Below are 16,847 nucleotides of genomic sequence, written 5' to 3' on the forward strand. Positions count from 1 at the left end.
TCTTTTTCAAACCCTTGTCTGTCTGGAACTTCTTCATTTCTGACCCTTTGTCCATCCAGTTATATTGACACTGGATGCTGCCCCTGCTAGTTTAATCTATATATCATACTTTAGCATGTCTCACAGATGTTTGAGAACCAATTCTAGATGCTGAAATTATAAAATATGTGAAACATGCGTGGTGAATATTTTTTATCTTCGTGACTTTCTTTTCAGTAACACTGGAGACAGCGTGTTGCCTGGCATAGGTTGTCAGTTAAAAATGTCTTACAGTAACTGCAGTAGAAGTGGGCGTTTGGTGAGCAAAGGCATGTGCAACTCTCCCTCCACCAAGCTGTGGGCCTAAGATGGTTGTTTCTGCAGAAGTCAGGTTTCTTGTTATCTTTGAACCGGTGTGTTTGTAAACCTTCTGTGTATCAGCTGGTGCAGTATTTCTGCCTTCCTATTCCAAAGTTGGTTTCCAATGCAGTAACACTGGTGTGCTTTTTATAGCAGTACTGCCACTGCCTGTTCATATACTCACAGGCTTGTTGCCAAACAGCACTTGGGTCCAGTTGATCACAGATTGTCTGTGAGATTATGACAGCTGTTAACTCTCCCTTCCTAGATCACAAGGAAGGTCAGCTCTAACTGTGTGCAGAGAGACTCTGCAAGCAAGATGTATGCAAAGTAAAAGTAAAGAGCAATTATTTCTTATTTAATATACTCAGTAGATGGTGAGGACTCATGACCTACTTGACAAAGCATTACTATCATCTTCCTCTGTCAGACACCTGCTGAGTCTGTGCTGGCCAGGCAGTCAGGTGGGGCAGGGCTGGCCTGCCTTCCTTGGAATGGCTCATCATAGATGTTTGTGTCTTGCTTTTTTCTTAGTTATAACCTTTTTATGTGAGTAATTTTCTTCTAAATTCCTTGAGCTGCTAACTTACTAGCATTTCAACAATTCAACTTCCAAGTGTGTTTTTCCTTCTTTCACTTTGTTTCATGACCTTATTTCACATGCTTTGTCACAACAATTTTGTCTGTAAAATGAGATGAGGTCATACTGCTGGGCTGGCACAGACCTTGGATCGAAGACCACTGGATCCTTGGGCTGAGGATTTTGCAGTAGAGACATCTAAGCTTCTGGGGCTGTCTGAGTTCTAGGCATGGTACAGTTTGCTTTCTGCTGGACTGTGTTGTTTGCTTGTCAAATGGGTCATCCCTTGATTGTGTGCAATTCTGGGAATTTTGCAATTCACAGGTAAAAATACAGCTAAGTGTTCTTCTTTTTCCATTGTTTTCTGACTGCATTCTTTGTACTTTCCCATGACCGAAAGTGTATGATTTGTACTATGTCTGTGTTTCTTCTGAGCTTCCATTGCTTCTAAACAGTCTGTTGACTTTGTTCCTTGCAATCTAGATGGGACAGTTGTTAGAAATTGAAGTTTACCAGGTTTATTTGCAGATACAGAACTCAGCACAACCTGATCAGTTGTGTTTTGTATAGTCGTAGGCTTTAAAAACTTGTGGAGGGTGTTGTCTTTGTATTTTTTTTTTTAACCATTTTTATCAGTACTTGATATTGTAATATAACTGAGGAGGAACATTGCTGTAATTGAAGTGCACCTTACCAGTGTTGTTCACTGCACTTCTAAAAGTCTGAATCCATCACCCTGCTTACAATACAGAGCAAAACAAAGTTGTAGAGCTGAAGTTGCTTGGCTAGCATAGGCTACATAATGTCGTTGTAAATGATAAACTGCAGAGAGAGTGGGCTCAAAGCCTTAACTGTTAAGGGTTTTAGAAACTACAATATAGATTTTCTGTGTTTAAGAATAAATTACTTTGGGAGGTTTGCTGAGCTTATGTAGAAAGGGCAGACTGGAGAAGAAATATGGTTTTGATGCTTGAGACAGTGAACTGAGACTCATATTGAGTTGGTTTATGTCTTGATTTACTGTGGAATTTTGGAACATCATTAATCTCTCTGTGCTGCAGTTTCTCATCTCTAAATTGGAGTGGTAATTCATCCTTATTTTTGTATCCGGACAGTTTAGACTGCCCAGTCTTTGCAGCCTGCATGTCTCTTGATCTGTGTTTTGAAAGCTCATGATACAATAGGGATCTGATTTCAGCTGAGATGTGTAAGGACTGTTGTAAAGCGAGTTCACTAATTGATGCAAAGTCTTTGACTTTCATGACTTTTTAATTCCTTTTAATTCCAAATAAAAGGAATTTAATTCCACTATTTAGTGCAAGAACAGTCTTTAGCTCTATGGTCAATGTGAGTCAAGGTCTGCAGGGGCAATTGATTTATTTGATGATTCTTAAGTATACTTTTCCATCTTTTACTTACAGGAGGAGTTACGCTGTGATCTTAGTCAGTTTTCTGCATCTCTCAAGTCTTATGAAAATACTCAAAATACTTCAGATACAAATCTTAATAAGAGAACCAAAAGCATTTACACTCCACTAGAACTTCAATTCATAGAAATGAAGAAACAGTATAAAGATGCCGTTTTGTGTGTGGAATGTGGATACAAATATCGATTCTTTGGAGAAGATGCAGAGGTAATTTTTGTGAGATAAGAAGAGATACTTGCATTATGTTCGTGTTGTACTAGGTCTAGGGCCACTTCCAGAAGGAAGGTTTTTGGGGGGCATGAATTTCCAGGGTTTTTTTAATACTTGAAATCAAGATGAAAAATCTCTGCATGCTTAAATTGAAGACTATCCATTATGCATGCACTTTTTACCAAAATAGCGTTTATTATTTTGTAATCGTAGTGTAGTGCTTGCTGTCCTGCATATTGAGAACTTAAGACGGGGTCCTAGAATAATTGCTTGTCAGAGTTAAAGTTGAAACAGTTTCAGAGATGAATTCTCTGTCATGGCCCAAAACTCTACTAGGAGTATTTCAGTTTGGAAGACAGTGGAGCAAGTGGTGTAAAAGTAGATGAATACAGCCAGTATAGCCTGGGTGCAGAGAGCATCTTGGATGCATGTTCAGATGTGGCACCTACACATGCCAGATCTGTAGGAACTGGAAAATACTTTGCAACAAACATAATTTCAAAGTAATGGTTCATAAATGATTCATAATGAGTTTTTTTGCGATCTGTCCCAAAATAATTGTTACCAATTTAACCTTTGATCTGTGCTATTTCCACACTCGAGAGACTTTGCTTAGTTACTGGGAATTAATTTTCCTGATCAACTTTGTACTGTGTAATTTGTCTACTCATTTGCTGGTGCACTCGCAGTTCGGAAATAGAAATACGCTATCCAGGTACACAATTCAGTGTTTGACTGCAGTTCCTGCTTAAGACTGCTTTCCCCAGTCAGTGAACACCTACCTTTTTGCCAAGAGGCAAAAAAGCAAATGCAAATCAGACATTATAATGTCACATTTTAACAAGTGATGTTACTGTTTTTCTATGAAGTATTTCGTTTCCACTGCTGTTTGATACCGATTTTTTCATTGTTTTAATTGATTAGCTAGCTTAATATCATCTTTATAACCACAATTAAAATAACTCCATTCTTTCTGTGGTTTTGGTGTTGTGTAAATTATTTGACCCTTTGTTGAGCTGTGTTGCAGAATCTGTGTGTGCTGTGTAGGTGATTTACTTCACGGTGGTAAAGATCAAGGTGCAGCATAATAATCTGACACGTCAAGTCTGTGATACTGAAGCCCCTGTTTGTGACAACATGCTGGGACAGGAAGGTGGAGGGGCCCAGCTCTCTGGCCTTTTTACTGTAATATTTTTGTTTTGACAGTGGGCTTTTAATTGTACTTGTGCATCAGTGTTGTCATAGAGATAAGCTCCTGCATTGCATTTTGAACTATTGGCTGACTCTTCTTCTTGTACTTTGCAGATTGCAGCTAAAGAACTGAACATATATTGTCATCAGGATCATAACTTTATGACTGCCAGTATACCGAGTCACAGACTGTTTGTCCATGTGCGACGACTTGTAGCAAAAGGATATAAGGTTATCCTTGGCTTTTATTAAATGATGTTAAGTACAGAATAGCAATGAAATAACTTGCACTTATTGTACCAAAGTTTTATTTGAACTGAGAAGTGGGAAACCTGTTTTTGCAATTAAAACGGCTAACTTTCCTTTGTTTCAATTTCTCTGTTCTGGTGAGTGTCATGAAATTTAAGTAGATTCAGGCTTCCTCTGTTTTACAGAAAAGTATCTTCCTGTTTTCTAGAACAGTTTTAGAACAATTCTTTCTCTCAGTTTTTTATCAAGCCTTTGCAGCTTATAAAGAGAAATGGATATATCCGCTCTCTCTTTTATTCTTCCTCACATCCTTGTTTTTCTTATCCCAGTCCATATATTTTTTCTCTTTTCTTTCTTATTGTTGACCCCTGTAATTCTTCGGCTTTCTGTTGGTACCTCTTACGCTTATGAGGAAAGGACTTGTTGAATTTAAATGGATTGCAGCAACCATTCTCTGGCAAATGGTGAACTCTAGCTAAGTTGTTGCAAAACAGAATAAGAAGCACAGGGGCAGAAGTTGAGAAGGCAGTCAGAAGTGGATAGAGCGTAAGGAAAAGCAGTGCCTTATTTCATTAGTAGGATTGATGCTAGCCTCTGCCCTTTCTGCTCAGCTTTAATGATGCACTTGCTGTTTGCACATCTTAAAAGATCACCGGATTCATAAAATAGTAAAAAAACCCAAACCAATTGTTATCAAAGAGCTAACTTTGTTTCTTGTCTGCATGCCTGTAGGTTGGAGTAATAAAACAAATGGAAACTGCAGCACTGAAGGCTGCTGGAGAAAATAAAAGCTCTCTCTTCAGCCGGAAACTGACTGCTCTCTACACAAAGTCTACGCTTATTGGAGAAGATATCCTTTTTAAATAAATTTGGTTTCCGTCTTTGGTGTATGAGAGGCCATAATTCTAGTATTACCACCTAGATGGAACATGAGTAGCTAGGGGCTGACATAAAAGTGGCAGCAGGAAATAAAGTTCTTTTAATTTTATGTTGTGGTAAAACATCGTGCTAGCTTTATAAAGAATTTAATCTCTTCTGGGCTTTAGGTTTGTTGTGAAACAGCAGATATTGTGTTTACTGTAGTTGCTTTCTGAAGTCAGAGAGTGGACTTTCCAAATCTACAGTGTTCTGTAGGTCTTGTCTTCAACTAGGTGTTTTACCAGATTGAGATCAGGTGCATAGCATTAGTGATTCAAAGGATGTGAAGGGAGAGTGATTGACTGTTTGGTGTCAACTGTTTGCTTTAAGTGGAAAGAAAGTGCTAAATCAATGGACTGTTAAAAATCTAGCTAGGTAATTAACTCCTGGTTGTTGTAACAAAGAAAATGGAAAAATCAGATAGAAACAGCTTTTTAACCAGTGAAGTTATTTTCTTAATTTCTTTCCTTCCAGTTTTTGTTTTCCTATCTCCTGTGTTATCTACCACATGTTTTTTTCTTTAATTTCTCAAACTAATACTTACTAGATACCAAGAACTAAAAAGATTGTTAGATTAATGCCTGTGAGGTTGCGCTTAAGGAGTAGATCAGGAAAGCAGATAACAGTCCTGAGATTTTGTTGGAAAACTTCTAGGGTAGTCAGACTCTCTTATAATGGTTGGCAAACTCGATTAAAGTAGGCTCAGCAGTATGACCGAACCTGGTGGACAGATGTGCAGCAAGTCTTCAGTGCAACTAACCTAATGCTCCTGCTAAGATACTTTTGTTTCACTCAAGGTATTGCCTGCTTTTCAGTTGCTGCACACCTGCATTTTGTATTTTCTGCTGCATAATGCTGCATTTAGTTTTTTCTGTTAGGTTCATGTGGTTTGTGGTTATTAACTCAAAATGACAAGGTGGAGCAGCCCATGTGCGGAATCAGCTGCTGGTTTAACTTTTGACATAGCTGCTCTTGCTTGAATGAGCAGACCTACAGACATAGTCAGAGGTGGCCTTTGCATGAGCTGATGAAATCTGTGCATTGTGTAAGTGCCTGTCCTGTGAAGACAATCACTGACTTCAGTCCTCATGCTGACAGTCATCTGAAGTTCACTAAAATCATAGTAGGAGTCAAACTAATAGAAGTCAAATAGACCTTTAGTCGAGAAGGTCCCAACACAAAATGTAGTTGAGAAGGACTTAGATCTAGAAGGACCTATGAATAATCCACGAAAATCTGCGTACTATGTTTTTTTAACATTTGTTACATGTGAACCCTTTGCTGAAGCTAGATGATTCTGTAGATGTTGAAGAGGTAACAACAGATGTCCCTGATAACTACCTCCTCTGTATCTGTGAAAATGGAGAAAACTTAAAAGACAGGAAGAAGGGTGACATTATTATAGGCATTATGGTAAGTCAGTTTCACAGGGGAATCAGTATTTTAGGATTCGTATGGGGTTTTTTAGGGGGTTGTTTTATTGTGGGGTTTTTTTTTTGAGAGGTGGGTGGTTATCTTCTTAAATTCATGATTTTTCTGTCTTTTAGATTTTTTTGTGGGTTTGGTGGTGGTTTTTTTTTTGTAACAAGGTGCAGTTTAGGTAAGATATCATCTGTGTGTGAATTGTGATGGCTTTATATTTGGAAACTACAGAAAAGTTTTAGAGTTGATAGTTGAATATTAGTGATACTGTTTTTGCTGCCGTATCACTTGAAAACGTAGCTGTGTTTTAACCAAATACAGGGAAATCGTTAGTTCAGATGCTTTACTAACTTTTAAATTTGAACATTTTTAGGGTCCATTTTTTAAATCTTGTGAGCACTTTTTTACGCTACAAAATACTGTTCTTTAGAGGAAGACACTTAGGATTTTTTACTGCTTATACTTCAGATTTGTAGTCTCTTTTATGGTGAAGATTAAAACCAGGATTGTTTAACTGGCAAAACACAGTGATAACTGAAGCCCAGCCTGCTGGTAATTCATTAATTTAAAAGCATCTTGATTGTGCTTGTATTTGAATGTCACAGTCCAGCTCTGAGAGAACAACAAAAGCATGTGCTGGGATGATAGTTAGTTTCCAGGCTGAATTGCATCTACCTTTCATAGATTTCCAATTGCATAGATTTGCCTCGTCATAAAAGTTCAGCAGTGATGGACTGATGATAACAAGAGCACACTTACATTTTTAAGGTATTGTTATAATTTACCAAGACAAAATTGTGGTAGTCTTTTGAAGTTATTACCGTATTATAGATTTGAAAAACACCATTATATTTTTTTGATCTGCCACTTTCACTAAGCTTGTAGATGCTATATAATTTTGTGCTATGTACAATGAATTTTCTTTCTGGCTTAACAATTTGAGTCATTAAAACACTCCCTGAAAATTTAAATATTCAATGCATATATATATATATTTTTTTTTTATTTGTCAGGCAATCCAACCAACTACCGGAGAAGTAATTTTTGATAGTTTTCGGGACTGTGCATCTCGCTTGGAATTAGAGAGTCGAGTTTTGCGCCTGCAGCCAGTTGAAATACTACTTCCATCTATCTTGTCAGAACAATCTGAAAAGCTCATCAACAGTATAACCTCCATGAGGTATGTTCTATGGGGATTTTGTTGTTTGGTTTTTTTGCCTTTTTTGTTTTAATTACAGCATAGCTATTGATAGAGTTTAGATCCAGAAGCAAGCATGGATGTGTAGTTCTGTAAAGGTCCATTTTAGAGTGGCTGTAATTTGCTGCTGGGTTGAAAATTCCCCAAATCCTACTGACTTCCTGGCACTCGTTCTTAAATTTTATTTAGACTGAAATTCATGGCTTCTGTCTCAGGCCTATGAAAGATTTATGTGCCTAAGCATTTGTTGTTTTCATGTAGATTGTCTTGCTCCCACCTCCTGATCATGTGATCTGTTGGATTTATTTCAGAGCTCATGCATTTATCTTTGGGATCTGGAAGTGGTGTTACGTGGCTCTTTTTCTTTTTGTCATAGTCTTAAGATCTCTCAAAGGCATGAAACTTTTTTCTATTGTAGACAAGTATAGAAAACCTTTGCAACTGGTATTTCATTCTGTTTATCCTATTACATTATCTTGAACTTGGATACAGACTTGGAAGTATTATGACCGATCATCTGTTTATATTTTGAGTTCTCTTTGTGTATTTCAAGAGTAAATTTGTTACATGTTTTCTATATCAGTTTTGCTGTGGAATAAAGCCAGAATAGGATGTAATTTGTAGGATGATAGATGAAGGATAAAGCAATCCTCTAACATATGTGTTGAACTTGTGAAATCTTGCAGATGCAATTTTTCGGACAAAATATCAGGTTTTCACTTTTTTTTTTTTAAACCATGCAGCTCTGGGCTGTAGAGAACTAGCTTAGAGCTTTGCATTTCTGTTTTGAATGAACTAGTCAGAAAGGATAATGTTTTTCTTTTTTGTGTTAAAAAACTGGAGCTAAAGAAAGCCAAAGAAAAATGAATGTATTACATAGGCAAAGTTTTGTATTGGGGGGAAGATATAAATAACATCACCTTCCATATTGTAAAGATAGGCAAATGCATCACAGTCGCATGGATGGTAGCCTCGTGACAGACAGTCATAGAATCACAGAATCGTTTAGGTAGGAAAAGACGTTTAAGATCATGAAGTCCAACTGTTAACCTGCTAAGTCGACCACTAAACCATGTCCCTAAGCGCCTCATCCACATGTCTTTTAAATACCTCTAGGGATTTTTTTAATTATTATTTTTTTAATTACTCAACCACCTTCCTGGGCAGCGTGTTCCTAACAACCCTTTCAGTGAAGAAATTTTTTCTAATACCCAATCTAAACCTCCCTTGGCGTAACTTGCGGCCATTTCCTCTTGTCCTGTCACTTGGGAGAAGAGACCAACACCCACCTCTCTGCAACCCCCTTTCAGGTAATTGTAGAGAGCGATGAGGTCTCCCCTCAGCCTCCTCTTCTCCAGGCTAAACAACCTCAGCTCTCTCAACGGCTTCTCATAAGACTTGTGCTCCAGACCCCTCGTCAACTTTGCCGCCCTTCTCTGGGCACGCTCCAGCAAGTCAATGTCTTTCTTGTAGTGAGAGGTCCAAAACTGAACACAGTATTCGAGGTGCAGCCACACCAGCACCGAGTACAGGGGCACGATCCCCTCCCTGCTCCTGCTGCCACACTGTTTCTGATACAGGCCAGGATGCCGTTGGCCTTCTTGGCCACCTGGGCACAATGCTGGCTCATATTCTATACCTTGACTACCTCACTTAAACTCTGCCCAAGTCATCATCTTGTAGCTTCCTCTAATGCTCCAGACAGCTGAGCTGCTTAATCAGTCTGCCCCACAGGCACTCCTTTCCCCACTAGCCAGTGTAATCCTTCTTTGTCCCCTTTTATAGAGGGGAAAAAAAAAGTTCCCATGAAGTCATGGGTAGGCAGCCATCTCATGAGGAAAAGCTGATTTTGTGGCACATTATAGGAACTCACACAGATGTTGCTGTACTTGGCTATCAAGCTTTCAAGAGCATGTGTATATGAGAGGCAAGACTGAGAGGAGGGACTGAAAACATTGGTGTTAGGGATCTTAAGAAAATGTGGCTTGTGAAAGTGCTGTGTTCATCATCATTAGATGGTGGTGTGATGCTTACTCCTGTAGTGAAGTGTGCTCTTGTCATACTAGGCTCTTCTGTTCCCTGTATGGACTGCAAAGCTATAAGGAGTTGAAAAGGTCAACTCTAATTAAATATACTAAGCAAGCAATATCAATGTATTTCCTTGCAGTAAAATCATTTGTTAAACTTGGCAGATAAAATACCAGATTAGGAAGTAAAAAACCTTTTCCAGTTGCCAACAGATGGATATTTTTGTCTTGCTAATCCTTTTACTTTGCTCTCTCTTTTGCATATCAATCCTATAGGAGTATGGTCAAAATATTTCTAAGTATGCCACGAAGAAGATTAATAATTCTTACTTTTGTTAGTTTGTTTTTGGTTTTTTTGTTGCTGATGTTGTGCACTGACAGTTTTGTGGAATCCAGGAGAAGGTAAAATGATGTAATAAACAGACAAAGCAAGTGCATTTTTCAGAAACAAGTATTTTAGTTGTGTGTTAAGGTAATTCTGATGCAGGTTTGAGAGAGCAATTGTATTTTTTTTTTGTTGTGCACAGCTGAGAATGTTAGTAAGTAACTTCTCATTTCTATTAAGAACAAAAAATACCACCTATTAGCTGATTCTGTGAACAGATATTACTTCGTAGGTTTTTTCCCCTTTCTGGTAATTTCCTAGGCAGCTCTCCAGCCTAAATGTCCTTAATTACATGGGAGTGGTAAAACATGTTACTTCAGTATGCTTCAGTAGCCTTATTTCAGAACCAATTCTTCTTGGATTTTCTTGTATCACAGATTTAACCACTAGAGGGCCCTGAAGTATTTAATATTAAGTGGTTCCGGTATGCTGCTTTCTCGTGTTTTTAACTAAGCTGCAGTTTTTATATAATTGCTTTTATACAGGCAGTAATTTTATGTTAATGTATATCGAGTGGTCTAAAGTATTCATTTTTGGTTATTGTGCATTACCTGGAAATTTCATTCTTTGCCTGGTCTTTTCTAATAACTCCTGGTGAGAATCATCTGTTAGCTGGGAAAGGTTTCATTGCTATAATTTTTTAAGACCTTCCTGACTAAAACCATGGGAACTAGAATCTTGTGTTTTAAGAAGGCTTCTCATGTCTTTGTGTATTTGTAATGCAGCGGAAACCCACTGAATTTATAAAAACAGGGTACAGACGGGAGAGAAAAATAGTCCCAGGAGGTGTACAGCTTGGAGTGGTTAGGAGCAGAGAAGAGAAGGGGCTTTCTGCTCACTGCATGCCCATGTCACTTAAGAATTGCATCAGCGGTTGTCTGGGTAACGTGGAGGATGGTTTGGTTTTGGATGTTGCATGTTAGAACTTCTCACTGAGCAGCCAAGGCGATGTGGCCTAGGTCTTCTCCAGCACAAATAGTGTGCTGATTGTTATTAAAAAAAAAAGGAAATATTTAGTCCAGCTAAACCACTGCAGCTTTATGAGAGCAGTTGTAATCTGGTTCAATGCCTGGTTATATTGACAGAGTCGAAAGTATCTGTGTGCTTTCCATCAATTTCTATTTTTTAATATACAAAGACCAAATGTGAATATTATGTACTGGTGTACATGTCTGTCTGACTTTATTCTACAAAAATAAAACATACGTAATATATGTATTTCCTCCTGATGGAATGCTGTGCTTCCCTCTTCCTGTTCTCATCTTGTTGCCACCACAGCTATGTCCAGGCTCAGCTATGTTATTCACACTGGTGCTTCTATTTTGATATTGTGTACATTTTCATAGCCAAATTTACATCAAACGAACACCCATCACAGAAGTTAAAAAACAGCTGAGTGGCATGGTGCTGCTGTTCTAAATTTGGTTTTGTCAGAAACAATAGCCAAATAAGTCACCAGAAAGGTTTTAGTCTTTTAATCTGGTTGACAATCACCAAGAGCTACTACTTAAGCCTAAGGAGTACTTCATTATGGTAGAAGTTATTTCTGTGGATAAATGTAAAATAGATGTAAAGAGTTAGGAGTCAGAAATGAAAGTGCAAATAAAACACACAATGGAAAGTGACCTCTTCACTTTTTAAGGGTTATGTAGTACAGTGTTCGTGAAAAGTTTGCTTGTCCTGCAGATCAGTGGAGAAAATAGTTTCACACATTTATATGTGACTGTAAACAGGGTCTCGCAATAGGAAGATTGAAGCAACTTTTACAGTAAGTTAATAAACAACTGAAGCAGCAGCAGAGCTGTTTTAAGAACTGTCTAAGAGCAGCAGTTTGAACTGTACCCAAGAAAGCAGTTTGCAGTGTAAGTGTAAGATTTGGTCCTGGTTTTGAAGTCCTCCATGTCTGAGTTAGGCCTAGACGTTAATGTAATGAGCAGTAAGCAAAGTTAAATATTACTGTAGTAAGATTACTTAGCTGTTCGTATGATTTGTTCATACAATAGAGTTTTAATTCAATTAGTATGAAGCCAGTTGAGATAAATTGCATACTTGGGGAGGGTGGGGGTGGGTGGAAAATCTGAGCCTTAATCAATAGGTATTTTACCAGTGATTTAAATGAAGTTAGACTCATCCGTCTTTTTGTAAAGATTTTGTTTAACGATTTGGATTAAACTCTGGTGTTTACCAATCTGAGTAAGCTTTAAAAAATAGTTTAACTTGTGTAGGTAGGTTTGTGTTACAAGTTACAAACTTTCTGCTTTGGGTATTTAAAACTCTTGGAAGCAAATGTATTGAAATGTGTGGCATGGTTTCATGTTCATTTGTGTCTAGCATGTTGCTGTTTCAGGCGGTAAATTAAATGTTCCAGTTGCCAATGTTATGACAGACACTGTCCATAAAAATAATAACTAGAAAGTACTATTCAAGGACAGATTTAATGACTAGAAAGCACTGTTTGAGGACACTGAACTGTAGGTCAGTTTTGGTGGAAAGCCTTCCTTCAAAATCGAAGCATAAGTTAAAAGCAGATTACGGAAACTGGTTCAGAACAAACTGTTTTGTTGCGTAGTGTTCTGTTCCTGAACCATTAGTAACATCTGTTTGCAAGTGCTGGCCTGGCTGGAGGAAAATCTTTTAACACTTTTAGTTTTCTTCTTTCTAGAAAACCAAGAAAACATTTTTGCCTTTGAAAAATATATATGTTTTTACAGGAAAACAGTATTTTGTACTGCAGGCTCTTCCTAGTCAAGGGTCAGTACCCATCCTCTTTAACACACTGGCTGCTTTAAAAGTTGGCCTGTACTGGTCTTCCTGAAATTGTTTTTGAGGCTCCTTTCCATTTTGGTCATTCTTGCTCTTCCCACATGCTCCTTTTTTGTTTAATTGAAAAATGTGTTACTTTTATCTAGCAAATCTTAAGAGTGCCCCGGTGCTCCTCTTTATATTTTTTCCATTTGCCGTTTTTTATGTGAACACTGGTGATGTTTTATTCTGTAGTATTCTTTGACACTATGTAAAAACACACCCATCACCAGTACTTCGCTTTCAACTCCAAAGCATCATTTCACCCATGTCTGCGCTGTTTTGGTTTTTACGTGTCTTGTTTGATGTCTGGCCAGACAATCTGAAATCTGGATGATATGATAACTAGCTTCTTGTCTGTCCCCACAGATTTTTCACTTTTTTCTGTTTGCAGAGCATAATGTCTTCCTCTATTAGCTTGGGCCTGTAATCTGGGAGGCAGTTTTGACACAACCTCCATCATGCACTGCTTTGTTTAGGCTGTAGCTAGGTCTGCTGCTTGTTCCCCATAATATGTCTAGGATTTTTTTCCTTCTGATTATGGCATTCAGGTTTCTGTTTTTGTTGAGTACTGCAATATTGTCTTTGGCTTGGAGTTTGCTCTCTGGAATTCCCTTCTTTCTCAAATCCACTGAGAATGAAAATTACCCTCCCTGCTCACCGGTATGATGAAATTACTCCTGGACTGAATCCCTCAAGTAGCTGATCCTCCGTCATTACATGCAATGCATGCTTGCTTTCTTCGTGTTTAAGGACCTCTATAAATAACATTTCAAGCTCTTTCTGCTTACACTAAGTCAATGCAGTGCTGATATGCCCTGTTTTAGCAGTGACTTCTGCCTTTAACTTCATATCAGTTGTGGTCTCTCAGGTACCTGCATTCCTCCATAGGTGTTCTCCATAGGTGTTCTCTAGTTTCAGCCCTGTCGTGATCTCTTACCAGCCCAAAGCATTAGCTGTTGGCGTAGTTGGTGGTGATACTTGACTGCTAGTTGGCTGTTTCTTGTCAACCTGTCCCCTGATTGTAGTTTATCAGAAATGAAGAATAAGAGATGTCTTTCAGCTTTTTTGTGTCAGGGTGTGTGGTGCCATAGTAGAATATAGCAGTGCTTTGTGTTCCTTGAAATGGGAAGTACAACTGTCTTGGGAAGTTAACTTGTACAGGGTATAGGAGTGAGCTATAGCCGGTTTATTACATGCATAGGTCAATAGTGCTATTCATTGCTAATTGCTCTCATGGGTAGAGTTACAGATTTATGTCATCAGTCAAGGAGTAGAAACTCGGATGGAATGAACTCTGAAGTCTTGTAAATGAATATAAAATGCTTTTAATTTTGTGGATCTTTATATGTGGCTGATGGTTGCTGATTTCAGAGGATGCTTTCATGTAGTTAATGTTGAGTTTTTAAAATAGGCAGCAGTTACGTGCATATATTTATGTAGCTCAGCTCATAGGGTTTGTAGGTGAACAAGGACGGGAAGGCTGGTAGTAGCAAAAACAATACACCAAATGGTTACAGCAAGAGTCAACTGTTGCAAATGAAATTGCTGAACAGAGGAGTGAAAAGTATCTAATGGGTTGGGCATCGTAAAAACTGGTGGTTTCATGGTTTGTATAGCTTTTAATATTCCCATGGATTTTTAAGTGAAAGACAAGCTGTGACAAACATCTTGAGAATGTTTTGTATAAATGGAAGCTACAAGCAGTTGAATTTGCAGCAGGAAAAAAGCAAGTAAAGTACAAAGACAGCATGTGAGCTATTTTCTGTAAATACAAAAACCAAATGCATCACTAAACAGATGTTTAGTGACTAAAGAGGCTTTTTGCACTGCTAATAATCCAATTCATGGCCTGGGCAACTCAGCTGTATGGAGAGCTGCTTGAAGAGTATTGGTCATGTCATAACTCACTTGTTTTGAATAGACAGGGAAAAGAAACCCACAACAGTGTTATCAAATCATGTAAAGATCCATAAGAATTGTTGGACAGGGTTTTTTTATTTAATCTTGTTGCAGTCATGAAACCTACTGTTCTCAATAGTGTAGTTCATTATTGTTGTCTTTGGCATTGGAGGTGAGGGAAGCATGAGGCTTAAATCTCTTGACAAATTGCTTATGTGTAAAGTCTACTTCTTTACCATTGCCTACCTTACTGCCCTTGACAGTCTGGGACACAACACAGGCATATGGCATCTTTTAGATGAAATTACTGTGCCGTTGCATGCAGAGTTGTCACTAGAAAAACGTGGGAAGGCAGTTGCAAAGCACTGTGTCTAAATGCAGTGCAGAGCACTTTTCTTAACCTGGGTGATACATTAGATAGAAAAAGTTAACATTACTTGCTGCAGTAAGAGCTGGCCTTTGCAGGCCTTGCTCAGCCCGTGTGTTTTTGTAAATTCCTCCAGGCAAAAGTGAAGATGTGTGTCCTGATAAGCTTCCCCAGCAGTTCATACCTGGTTCAAAGGTACATTTTTTTTCATGTGATTGCAGCAGCATAGAAAACATGCTGTGTTCAGGGGCTGTGTTTGTGGCGTTTTTGCACTTACTAGTGATAGTCATAGTTTTGCCTTTTTTTTCCCCTGGTATTTGAGCCAGAAATTATTAAATGAAGAATGATTAAATTAATCTTGATGCTTGTGCAGTTTCTCACTGTCAAAAAATTGACTTTTTAATTAGAAAAAAACCCCACCTTATTGAGAGAAGCAGGAAAATTAAAACTTGAAAGCATTTGTTTTCATGTTCGGCACCTGTTTGATGTATTATTATGGGATAGATCAGAAACTGCAGGAGGTGACATGTAAGTAATTCTACTGTTTGTTGTCCTCTCTGGTCGTTATGATGTTACTTGCTTATTTCTCACAGTATATATTTATATACTGTTGAATTTTCACAGCAGCTGTCGGAGTTTCTCAGCCAGGGAATGGTGCTGAAGCTTACAGTTACAAACCCAGATGGAAGCCTGGAGCTCTACACCTCTGTCCTCCAGGAGGTGGCAGCACCATGCTGGAGCGCTGCTGGTCCAGGTCCTGGTCCTAGGGAGGGAGGGGATGAAAGCAACCAATTAGTAATAACTAATTTTCTCTAGGTATCTGTGAGGAAGATAATTGTGGTGCATTAGGTGACTTGGTAGAGAATGGTAATAAATTCCCAAGCTCCATAATCCTAATTTGAAGGAACAATTCTCATTTACATTTGAAATTTTCTTAACTTGAGATAGAGACATCATTACTCTGATTAAAAAAAATGCAAATAAACCAAGTACCCAAATGGCATTGTTATTCTGATGTGATTCGTATTTAGTAATTTAATTTCCAGTTTTAAGATAATGCAATTGTTACTCAAAGGAGTGAAGATTTACTAATGGATGTTTGCTTTGTTGATAAGCTAGTATAGATGTTATACGTATTGGAAATTTTCATGATAGAGCAGGTGATTACATGTGACAGGCTTGTGTAAATTGGAGGGTTGTACAATTGTTGTCAATATAGCAACTGCATACTGTACTGAGGTGAGAGGAGGGTAGGCACGCACACATGCATATGCTTAAAACTGGAAGTTGTCTCACCTGTATTAAAGTGCAGATATAAATGACTTGCAAAAGTGTTGAATGTCCCAGTAACTCTAACTGTACAGATGCTAGGGAGTGCTCAGGTCTTTACAGTGAATCAGCAACTTGTTTATGTGCTTTGCGGTGACCAGAACAAAAGGTAAGCGGCTTTTCTTCTTAAAAATAGCCAAACCCCAGACACAACTGGCAACTCTCTTTGGAGTGGAAGTGAGTTTTGAATGAAAGTAAAGTCCTTTTGGAAGGATCCAGTTACATAAGTACTTTGCTGTTGTCAGTCCATACACTAGGATATCCTGCATGCTGGCTGGTCCGTGGTAACTTCCAGTGTGCATGTTTTGTGTTTTAAATGTGAAGGTAACTTGTCTGTTTTCATCGAGAGGTAATCTAACTGGACCTTTGTAGGGGTAAATGCATGTGTACAGTTTGATCTCTTGTGGAGAAGCTAACATACTATGAAGCAGTGTATGTATGTGTCACACCATCTTGCTCTTACAACCAGCACATCAGTTGCATGTTTGCCTTTGTTCCAGG

The 16,847-nt window shown here is 38.3% G+C and overlaps 1 protein-coding gene across 1 annotated transcript in view; it reads left to right on the plus strand.

Annotated features, from left to right (window-relative positions):
* MSH3 (mutS homolog 3) overlaps nt 1–16,847 on the plus strand; it is a 122,315-nt gene that overhangs the window by 4,217 nt on the left and 101,251 nt on the right. Inside the window, exons 4-8 of the mRNA XM_059833465.1 lie at nt 2,341–2,553; nt 3,862–3,978; nt 4,729–4,846; nt 6,182–6,327; nt 7,350–7,516. Of these exons, the coding sequence (XP_059689448.1) occupies nt 2,341–2,553; nt 3,862–3,978; nt 4,729–4,846; nt 6,182–6,327; nt 7,350–7,516 (761 nt within the window). The remainder of the gene's footprint in view (nt 1–2,340; nt 2,554–3,861; nt 3,979–4,728; nt 4,847–6,181; nt 6,328–7,349; nt 7,517–16,847) is intronic.

Source organism: Gavia stellata, chromosome Z, assembly GCF_030936135.1.
Source record: "Gavia stellata isolate bGavSte3 chromosome Z, bGavSte3.hap2, whole genome shotgun sequence".
NCBI lineage: Eukaryota > Metazoa > Chordata > Aves > Gaviiformes > Gaviidae > Gavia > Gavia stellata.